We start from the raw sequence: 12,019 nt of genomic DNA on the forward strand, positions 1-12,019 counted from the left end.
GGATTAATCCCCTTAAATCAAGCCATCTGTAACCCTATGCTTCCAAGAAGTCATCATCTTCTTCACCCAACAACCCTAGTCAAAACTCAACATTTTCATCATCTTCTCTACTACAACCCATCGGATAACCCCATTAATCCCCTCTTATTACATCAAGACCGATTCAATTACTTTATACCAAGAAGAAAGGGCATAATACTTTGAACAATTGGAGATTGGAGAAGAACTGGGGTCGATTTGGCTTTATTAATTCAATATAACAACTATAAATGTTCGATTATCATTAAGTTTTTGCTCATCAGGTATGATTTCGTTATCTATTTTCTTTTTGTGTGTCTCTAATTGACTTTTGTTTCCTTTCTCCCAAAAATGATCTCTTGCAAATCATTATTAGTCGTTTTCATTGATGTCCAATTAGGTCTCATTTGTAGTTAGTTTGTATTCGGGATCGTTAATTTTTACATCAGCATTGACATATGCTTCAAGATAAACTTCGAGTTAAACATGCTTTCCAGATGTTTATTGAAATATTAGATGCGTTGAAATGGTAGATGCTTGGAGATATGCTCTTGCAGTAACACCATTGGGAAACGGGTTGTTCTGGCTGGCCCCCGCCCATCTGGAGGTGCACACCCATTTATGAACATATACAAAGGCTAAAGAGAGAAGTCCATGGAGAACTACCAAATCCAATGACTTTGATTTGTTCGTACCATTCTGTCATTGATCACTGCTGGATCGGTTGGTGAGTCACCAAAAAAAAAGCATCGAGAAAGGTCAAGCATATAGGTTTTATGAAATGATCAGCGGTTTCATTTATGTTATGCTCTGCATCGTGTTCGTCTGTGTTTATTGAGCTTTCATCGCCATGCGCTTTGCTTCGCGGCAAAGCAAAACCAAGAGGAGGTCATAGATACGAATCACTCTTTCTCGTAGGGCATTTTTTTTGTAGTAATGTATTTTGGTCTTCATCGTTGCCCACGGAGCGGTAACGGGCGGAAAGAGCTATGATAGGCAAGGTCGGCCCAATACATGGGTGAATTGGGCAAAGGCCCAGGACAGCAAATCATAAGGGGCATCATTTTGGTCTAATAAGTTGTATGTTCGACAATTGGTTCTTGACGGTAACTGGAAAAAAGAAAGATGTAGTAATTTCAATCGATGTTGGCAAGCAGAGGCGCGAGAATTGAAATGCTTGAATCTGTTATTGACGCTACTCGCCTAGAATAACGAAGTGGTAAGACTCAACACTCGAGAATCAAGATGTAGAAAACGAGGAGTCGACTCTCTCTTTTCGATTTCTTTATGAAAACACACGATTTCTGTATACCCTCGTCCCTCTTTTAATCGATTTATGAATACCCTCTCAACCTCTGTTCCGATGTCTTATGCATACACAATTTAAGGATACCCAATTCTAAAAAGTGAAAGACAAGAGTTGGAGACAGACTTAACACTTCACCCTTTTCAAGTATGCTTTTCTTTTGATTAACCTCAGTTCAGATTTTTATTAACTAATTTGCTGGCAGCCTGGAGTTACGTTTGTTTTATTGTTCTTATGATTTCTAACGGTTTTTTTTTAACATTTTAATTTTATTTGATTAATTTGCGTACGTATACTTGATTCAGGAGGTATAAGTTTCTATCTAAAGTTCTAATTATGACATAATTATGTTTAAAATTTCAGATTATTGAGCCAAGTTGTCGAACCTCAAAGGTTTGGTAATTTTTTCTTAAATTTGATTTTGGTTTTTGATGAATACCTAGAATAAAATAGCATGTACGTTCTCTTTTTGACAAACACTACTTTCTATCGGTCATATTCTCAAATTTTCATTCACATATTCTCAATTTCTCATTCTTATTGTAAATATTTATTTTTTAGTGATTTCATAGGTAAAGAGGGTTAACGTCTTAATTAGACTGGAAATAAAATCGATGATTAAAGTTTCAAAGTTTGAGATTCATTAAATCTTGAAACTCGATATGTTTTGTGGTTGGAATCAAAGTTTAGAAACGGAGAAAGTAAAAACTCAGAAGTACACTATTATTGTTTGTCTCATTTGCATTGTACATTGTAATTTTGGGCATTAGTTAAGTTGTTTTTCTCACCTACTGATTCAATATGTTTGTTTTTCAGTCTGAATTAAAAGTTGTGTGTTTCCATGAGTTTGATGTGTTTTTGACACAAATTTATGGTAAAGGAAATTCTATTTTGCACTTTGGTTTTATTGTTCTTCATGTAAACTGAAAAACTCAAAATTAAATTCGTATTATGATAAACCCCTGTCAGAAAAGCATTGGGGCTTATGTTGCAAATATTTAGAGTTAATAGTGCATATGGTTATCTTTGATGAATCTATTCTAGTCTTAGTTTCTTTAAATGATGATTCTTACTGATGAAGCTAGGATATTTAGAACATCATGATTATGTGTGTGTGTGTGTGTGTATATATATATATATATATATATGGAATAATTATTTAAAACATAGTTTTGAAGTGATTTTTTCAAGTTTTTATTTGTATTAATATACTAATTACAAAATATATTACACTTTTGTATTACAAATTATGTGTAATGGGTTGAATATAGGGGCATATTTACCTCATCTCGCCCTAAGAATTAAACACCAATGGATCGGCCCTGATGATAGGAGTCGATGCCTTTCTGTCCCGAAAGGCTGAAAGCAAAAGGAGATCGCTTTCGATTCAGGATGAAGCCCAGGAGGAACTTAGCCACTAAAGAAGGTGAAGGTTGGGCGAGAGACTAGGCCAACTTACTTTTAATAGCTAGAGGAAGAGGGAAAATAGGAAGAATACCTTGCTTTAGGGGACTCAAGTAGATTCCCTCATCTTTCACAACTTGATTCCCTCATCCACCACCCTCACTTTATTAGAATGTATTGGTGTGCTGTAAGCACTGTTTTTTGTGCATAAGTGATTGACTCGACCGATGCTTATGTGTTTGCTAAAACTATATTCAAGGATTACAACTCCTTAGGTTACTTTAACAGTTAAATTTTGTGTTTTTCTTAGCCTCTTTCAAATTTACTGTTTATATATCTTCCTTGAATTTTTTGTTTATGGATTATGAAACTAGTTTTTATTATAACAAGTTTCTCAAAGAATATTATCATCATATAGTTCGATTTGATGGAAGTTATTCTTATAGAATGGACAATTTAGAAACACAATAGTTGCTAGAAACACATTAACCTAGCCCATTTTGATGGCAATTATTCTTAACATTTTTTTTGATGATTTCTTTGTCTATTTATAAGGATCATGGTCTTTGTTGATACACACCTAGCACCCACATTATTATTCTAACTTCATTAATTATTTTAGATGAATTTTGGTTTGTTTGATGATAATGCCTAACAAGTGGTTGTTGAAATGCCTGAAAGAGAATCTAAAGAATTTAACATTGTGGTATGCATTCTGTCAGAATTACTAGCAACACATGTTTTATGTAATTGTTTAAAAAGGTAATTAATTTGTCTGTGTATTATTTTGGTTCAATTTGTGATTTTGAATTCCAATTTATATTGCCCCTCATTATTGTATATTTCGAATCTAAAATTATATTAGCAGTAAATACGATACTTTTGAACGTATTCTATAAATTCTATCAGAATGTATTCTGCCAAAATAAAATATATGTATTCTACCAAAATGTAGTCTGTGTATTCTATCATACTCTATATAAAGTGATAGTTAATTGCAAGTAACATGTTTTTTAACCATTATTAGTTTTAGTTGTATTTGTGATAGGAATGACTGGAAGAATGCGTTGAAGACCTGATAGAAATAACTTGAAGAATGAATAAAGTTTGATCATACTCACAATTTAAGAATGTTGTTATTTTTTTAAGATTTTTATTCATTTTTGTTGATATTCTTTTAGAATATGTATAATTATATTAAAATGTATAAGGCTTTTAGTCTGTAAAAATATGTATGATTTTGTATTTATGTTCGGATGTATAAGAATATATTTAAATGTTGTTATTTTTCCACCTTGGATTCAATAATTTTGTTATTTTTCAATAATATTCTAATAAAATAAAAATTTTAAAGAACATCATTGTAACAAAAAAAAATATTCTAACAGAATAAAATCGGTTATGTTTACAAATTATGTTAGAATTAAAATTAATTAATTAAAAAAATCAGATTTTTATAATTATCAGAATTAATTATCCCTAAAAATCCAAAAATTTCCTTTTATAAATGTAGTTAATTGTCTAAGATATCCTTTTGCTAAATTTTGTGTGATTATATGGTACATGTTATCCCATTGTAATATCATACACTCTCAAATCATGTACATTGATTAATTTCATCCGTTGGTCCAGATTTGTGCATTTTGACACATAATAGTTAGTAAAAACAAAAGAACCTAAGCATATATATATATATATATATATATATATATATATATATATATATATATATATATATATACACACACACGATCAAATGAGGACTAGAAAATGGGTGAAGAGTGTAAGGACAAATCCTAACTGTTTGTATCATTAAATTAATGGCTAAGATCAAAGTCAAAATATTGATTGATTTGGGTTTTTAGGTGGTGACATTTTTGTGATTTGTAGAAATTTTTTAGACCATTAGGTGTGGGCAACTAGATGTAACACCATTTTGGTGCCACATCATCAATGATGTTATAATACCAAGTGGGGAAATGATCACCATGTTGTATCTTGTTATAACACCAACTTTTTTCCATTTTATAATTTATTTATTTTTTTAATTTAGACAAATATTTTTTAAATATAACATAATAAATAAAACATAATGTTTAAAAATTATAAACAACATATAATAATTTTTAAAGATTAAAATTAACATATAAATTAAATTAAACATAACATCCAAATTCAAAAAGAAAACATCCAAATTCAAAAAAAAAAAAACAACGTTATTCGTTATCGTTATTGTTACCATAGAAGATATAATCCGCCAAGTCTTCTCGAAGTTGTCTGTGTTTATTTGCGTCTTGAATGTCAACAACGCGATGCAAATACTCTGCTATTCCTGGTTGAAACTGAACGTGTCTGGGTTCCGTTGGGATACAGTGTGCAATATTTCGCCCTTTATCTTCTACTATCATGTTATGCATTATGATACATGCATACATGATATATCGTAGAGTTTCTAAATCCAATGGTCGTGCTGCATGTTCGACTATATGCCACTTCGCCTTCAGCACTCCAAAAGCATGTTCCACATCCTTACATGCTCCTTTTTGTCTTTTTTTAAAAATTTGTCTCGTTCTTCAAATGGGTGGCAGAATGCCTTCACGCATGTGGAATACTGAAGATATTTTCCATCTGTAAGCTAATACTCGTATTTGTATTCGTTTCCATTCACCGTGAAAGGAGCATCCGAGGACTTTTCTATCAAAAGATCGTCGAATATTGGCGATTAATCAAGAACATTGATGTCGTTGTTGGAACCCGCAACCCCAAAAAATGCATGCATAAATCTTGAGAAGCAACAGCCTCTAAAACCAACGAAGGTGATCCGTGATGACCACTTGCGAATTGCCCTTTCCATGCTACCGGACAATTTTTCCATTTCCAGTGTATGCAATCAATGCTTCTGATCATTCCGGGAAACCCATGGCGCTCTTCATGCGCTGCATACAATTCTTGCAAAACATGCAACGAAGGTTTCCACAAATACACGTCTCCAAATGTTTCAACAACACCCTTTGACAATGTATACAAACTCTCCCTTGCGATTCTTTCATACATTCTCATATAGTCGTCCATGGCGTCGGGTGACTCCCCCATAGCCATCAAACGAATGGTCGCAACACATTTCTGTAACGTTGTAAACCCTCGTCTACCTCTAGCATCATATCTCAATTGAAAAAATTCATACCTAAACATAAATTAACTACAGTTTAAAAATATATTGCATATGTTGTAAATTTAAAAATAAACATGTACTACATTTTTATTTAATTTGTATAAAAGTATAGTAAAGAAGCGATACCTGCTTTCCAAGGCGTTGGCGATTCGTAAGAACACATCCCTATTCAAACGAAATCTTCTTTTGAAGTCCTTCGCCCCGTATACACAATTATCCGCAAAGTAATCACGATATAGATGCTTGTGTCCTTCCTCGTGATTTCTGTTTAACATTGCACGTCTCGTTAGCAATGAGGCTGGGTCTGGTTGTAGCAGGTCGTTGGTGATTGGTTTTATGCATAAGAAACAATCCTATGTGCTCATACAAACCCTAATGCTTGGATCTAGGTTTCTCTATTGTATATGCTTTGAATCCAAGACTAATAAACTTAGATCTAACATGTTATAAACTGAATTAGGGTTTAGAGAATTACCTTTGATTGTTATATAGCAATAACAATCAATTCCTTGCTTGGATTGGCCTTAGAAAGCTTAGTGCCTCAAGTGCTGCACCTCTAATGGAGTCACAAACACCTTATGCAACTTGGATGAAGAGGAGAAGAAAGGAGGCTGCCAAAAACGACGAGAAACCCTAGAGAATCAGTTGTCCACCTTTTGGGAGCCTAAGAGGTCCTTTATATACTTGTGTGGGCTGCTAGGGTTTCAGTCAAAACCCTAATGGACAGCTTAAACTCTAAGCAGCCCATGGAACTTTCTGGATAAGGCCATGGACGAAAATATGATGGGCTTCCATCATAATTTCGTTCACCCCTTATTCCTTTACATTCCTTAGCCCAATAACTCAATTATCCAATAATTGCAGTCCAGTCCCCTAAATTTAATTAATCTCTTTTAGCCACAAAATTAATTCATAATTAATTATTGACTAATATTAATTAAACAATATGATTTCTCCTTTAATATATTATTCTCATAATATATTAATAAATCATATTTAAACCTCTCTCTTCTTAATTCATCCTACATATTGCTATGGTGAAGGCAACCCAAAAGGACCATGCTCATAATCGGGTCAAGTACATACCAAAATAGTTATGGACTTAGACACTAATCCAACAGTCTCCCACTTGGATAAGTCTAATAACTATTTTCCGTATGACTTCAGAACCTGATCAGCAATCGTAGCTTTCAAAAGCTGCTGTCAACTCTGATCTTATCAGATAGCGTGTCCTCTAGATAAGGGATTATATATTCCTCCATTCTCAAGATATCGTATAGACAAAAGACATGAATTTCAATCATTCTCTCTATACTGTTTCCCGACTTCCGATTTATGACGACTGATAACAGACTACAATTGAACACATCAACTTAGTCCCGGCTTGGCCAAGCACTTAGGTGTCATCACTAAATCATCGAGAGGCCGATATCGCTTTTATCCCACTTTGAGTAAAAGGAATGGATAAACTTTGACTCATATGCTTGCTTGCATTTACTGATCGAATCATACACAACAATAAGTTTTATAACACCAAGTTACTGGTGCGTTTACTTATTATCAATGTGCAACCGACCAACAAATAACAACTCACATGTCTCGGTTTCAAGAATATACAATATTATCGTCTCACTAATCACTCGTGATAAATCTATGAAGTGATCCAAGTGAGCGTGGGTTTAATCCAATACTCTAATCTTATCAAAGCACTCATGAACTCTGCAGCAAACTTGTGCTATGTCTAAACACTTCAGACAATCTACAGACAGATTCATGACAGTCTTTATTCATACCTACTCCCAACGTATGACTGACTGTGGATGTTTGAATAACCTAGTTATTCTGGAAGTCAAAACATGCAAACTGAAACATAATAATAATACTTAATCCTATATGGCCTCAAACTTGTGAGAGTAAATAAAACACTTCTATTTAACCACCATATTGATTACTTATTATTATCGTTTACTGTTTCAGAAAATCAACTTATTACTCAAATTACAACAATAGTTGTCCCATGCATAAAGCATGCACACTATGTTTCCTATGGTCCTTACTTTGTGAAATAGATCAATTGAAAAACCTTTTCAATGATGCTCATTTCACAATTCCCAATCCTTATCATTAGTGTAAGAACACAAGGTTCTTTGCTACTATTAGAATATGCTAGATTCTAACATCTTATGCAACGATCCTTTCATAAAGTTATAGAACAAAAGTCACCAAGACTTGGCTAATGAAATTACAAAGTACTCTCTCAGAAATTGTTGCAAGACAATTCCATAGACGCGAAGTCTCACATTCAAAGTACATTCCTTTGAACATCCTTCTTGCATAAAAGTTTCTAATCTAGACATAGACTCTCAACATCCAACTTCCAATATGGAAACATTTCCATATTTGCCAAATGACAACTCATTCTTAATAGAATCTTATCTATTCATAATAATGTCAATATGGTCCATCCAATACCATACTTCCAACTACTCACAAGCGACCAATCCTCAGCGAACTTTGGATCGTCCTTTGATAGTTGTTTAATTATTTTAGTCAAAACTGATTCTAATCCTTTTTCCCACTTAATGCGCTAGACATTTGGAAAATTTTAGAATGGTCAAATATTATAACATTTGCAATTGATCCTATACCCGAAGCGTATGGGACACGATGCATAAAGATATGATACTTTACCAATCTTTTGCCATAATATTTTATGTGTCATGTTCTCACAATTCGAACTATGAAGAGGGATACCGTAATCATAATCGAATTTTAAGAACACACAATGTATCCTTTGACTGAAAATATTAAAATTTCTCAATCTAAGCTTTAGATTTTGAAATAAAGTATAATATTCTCTCCCTTAATTATATCAAAACAACTTTTCAACCCATGCAACTTTGCAAATTGAATCTTTGTTTTTCTATAATTAATATTGCTAATTTGCAATACTCGCCATAATAATCATACAAGTATAACACTTATGCTCCCACTATCATGATGATTATTATCATATAAGCATAACACTTATGCTCCCACTAGCTTTGACATGTATTCAGAAAACAAATGAACTTTCAGAAAACAATGCCTATTGAATTTATGAAATTCATATTTCTAATACCAGATGCTTCAATAAGCCTTTATCTAGGCTTCTTAACCTTATACACATTTGTCTTAGATAGCTCATATGTGTGTTTAAACAATTCAGAACTTATGTTACTAAGTTCCAAATGTTGAAACTAATTGTTAAATCTCATAATTCGAACTATGGAAAGGGATGTCGTAACCATAATTGAATTTTGAGAATACAATTTTCACAATCGCTATCTTCTTAAAATCTTTTTTAGTGAAAGCATTTCCTCACAGTCATTTTCATGAAGGAGGGAATCTTATGACACTTAGATTTTATGGTGTATGAGTTCCTATCCATGTGAATTTGCCAAAACCAAGGTTTGCGACAAATCCAAACTCATATGGACTGAACTTTCTTAATCTTGATTTCTTGCCTTATGGTAACACAAGTGCCCACCATGTCTTCCAAGTAGTTTAGTAACTTATCCTTACATATCAATGTACTTTCCATCGACTAAGGCTCTAGTATGAATTCAAATGAGAACTCATAGAACTCACATACGCAATTAACTCAATTGGAATGGCACAAAAACAAAATAATGTCAGCACGATAGGTTGTAAACCTCAAGTCGTGTGCTAGTGATGATCGATAAGGTATATTCTTGATTTGTTCTTGAAACCTTTCAAGACCATTAAGACTCCCACTGACTCCTTGACATATAAGATTCTCTTGTCAAGAAACATTTCTTGACAAAGCAAACATTCAACAGTTAGTGTAGTTCTTATCAAGACAAAACACTTCACAAATTGGTCCTAGTTGGTCTTTGTCTTATCCAAGGCATCACAACTTACCAATTTCTAATGTGCAAGAATAAGAAAACTTTTCCAAATTCCACATTTGATGAGTGTTATAAACCTACTTAAGACTTGTCACTCAACGTCACAATCTTGGAGTATGACTCTAAGACTTGATATTGGAACGAAGTATGATTGACTTCTTGATTTAACCATTTCTACAATTCTCGATTCCTCTTCTTAGACATGCAATTGCACTAAGACTCACTTAGAGGATCAATTGATACATGGTTCTTAATCATAAAGACTTATCATAAAACATAATAAAAGGTACTCTCCCTTCTTCTTAGAATAGAGAAACTTTTATCTTTCTGCCTACTTGATTCTTCTTTATTCGTTCTACTATTCATTGAAACTCTTTCAATCAACTTAGAATTATACTTAATCTTATAAGTATAATCATATTTACTAAACTTTAGTAAATCATGACGAATATCTTTGTCACTCTTGTGGTGGACTTGATCAACGCACAACCTAGTGTACTTGATCTCCTAGTCCTTCAATTGACACTTTGCCAAAGAATTAGTCTAAGTTTCCTAAATGTGAAAGTTTTTCATTCATCATATAATACACATTGCATGATTCCAAGTTTCTGTCCAATTGAAACTTGGGCGATGAGAAACTCTCCCTATTTGGTAAACTTTTGACATTTCCACAAATAACATAATTAAGAATCAAATCCATTTTGCTGATAATGGAAGTACACAAACATCAATTTTTCATATATTTCATTGCAAGGATAAACAAATAAGATAAAAACCAAAAAATTTATTTTATTCATAAAAACAGCGGAAAACTTGTCTTTACAATGCAAAATTCAAATGAAAAACTATGTAATCATATACTCCTAACAAATCTATCATAACTTCCTAAGCTCAAAATCTGATCTTCGAATTCATGCGATCGAAATCCATTTCTTCGTGATCAGACTCATCTTGCTCTTCCATCAAACTTCCTCTCTTTTCTCTAATCCTGCAAAACATGCAAATGTAATCTTATCACATTATGAATAAAGAATAGGAATTTAAATGGAGTTAGATAGTGGATTTTATACCTGAAGTAGAGCCATACTTATCGACTCTCCTATCTCTTAGATTCTTCAGGTCCTTCGGGCAGCTTCGTATCCATTGCCCCTTCTCTTGGCAGCAGGAACAGGTGGTGTCCATGGAAGCATGGTTGGTTGAGTTATCAGACAAATATGCTCCATTACTTCGCCAAATAATTTCTGATTCAGCAGCAATAAGCATGTAAGTCAAGTCAATGAGGGTTGCGTCAAGTTTCATCATATAATACTCTCTTATGAACTTATCATATGATTCAGGGAGTGACTGAAGAACCCAGTCCACAGCCAACTTATTTGAGATAGACGCACCTAACATAATCAACCTATCAATGTGTGATTTCATCCCTAGGATGTGAGCACACACGGGTTTGCCATCTTGATGTTCTATTTCCAATAGGGACTCGGTGATCTTGAACCTTTCAAATCTTCGATCATTAGGGTTAGGGAGAACAACGGGAGGAAGAGGAGGAAGTGAAATCAAGCTAGTCCACAGTGATCCTTCACTTTGAATCAAGCTTTCACTTTCATTAGGAACACTTTTTCCTTGGGATTCGGGAATACCACGGTTAGAGTCAGACATCTACAAAACGGGAGAACTTCAAGTTAAGTTGATTGAGTCCTTAATAAATCACCCAAATGAGTTATTAAGGCTAGGATCCAACATAATATTCTACAACCTAGAAAAGGGATGCCGTAATCTAGTTGCAAAATATTTGAAGGTAGGTAAATGACGATTTACCAATTTCCACCATGAAAAACGAAAATGGAAGATTAAGTTTTAAATGAATTGAAACTCCTAGATCTTTTGAGATTCATTGAACTTTTCAATGGCATGTTTAATCTCGATTATGCCCTACTATTTGTGACTGGGATGCCGAGGATCACAAATAAGGTGTGAATAACCATACGAATCACGTGGTGCACCCAATGCTATTATCACCTAATCAATGTGCCGGTTAGCCACACACGCTCCATTGATCTATGACAAACATCGAGTCACCCATCGCTACCAATGTCATCCCCAAATTAGTGTGCCGGTTAACCACACACGCTCCACTAACGTTTGACAGGGGTACGAAGTGTAATTCTATGGATTAGCATACAATTTCACATTTTTTCTAGAAGTAAC

General features: G+C 33.6%; 1 protein-coding gene across 1 annotated transcript; it reads right to left on the reverse strand.

Moving 5' to 3' along the window:
* Window positions 1-4,944: 4,944 nt before the first annotated feature.
* Window positions 4,945-6,175, reverse strand: LOC145099866 (uncharacterized). Its single transcript, XM_079037369.1, has 3 exons — window positions 6,027-6,175; window positions 5,463-5,912; window positions 4,945-5,275 (listed from the first exon to the last, which is right to left on the reverse strand). The coding sequence occupies exons 1-3, from the start codon at window positions 6,173-6,175 to the stop codon at window positions 4,945-4,947; spliced, it is 930 nt and encodes a 309-aa protein (XP_078893495.1).
* Window positions 6,176-12,019: the final 5,844 nt, after the last annotated feature.

The sequence above is a fragment of the Lactuca serriola genome, chromosome 4 (genome assembly GCF_051521515.1).
Source record: "Lactuca serriola cultivar US96UC23 chromosome 4, Lser_US96UC23_V15, whole genome shotgun sequence".
In the NCBI taxonomy this organism is placed as follows: Eukaryota; Viridiplantae; Streptophyta; class Magnoliopsida; order Asterales; family Asteraceae; genus Lactuca; species Lactuca serriola.

Bases quoted from the DNA above. Each gene is read 5' to 3' on its own strand.
- LOC145099866 (XM_079037369.1), bottom strand. From the start codon at position 6,175: ATGTTAAACAGAAATCACGAGGAAGGACACAAGCATCTATATCGTGAT. The intron at 5,913-6,026 runs GTATCGCTTCTT...ATTTATGTTTAG, and splicing joins GCCAACGCCTTGGAAAGCAG to GTATGAATTTTTTCAATTGA. The intron at 5,276-5,462 runs GTTCTTGATTAA...TTTTAAAAAAAG, and splicing joins GTTCCAACAACGACATCAAT to ACAAAAAGGAGCATGTAAGG.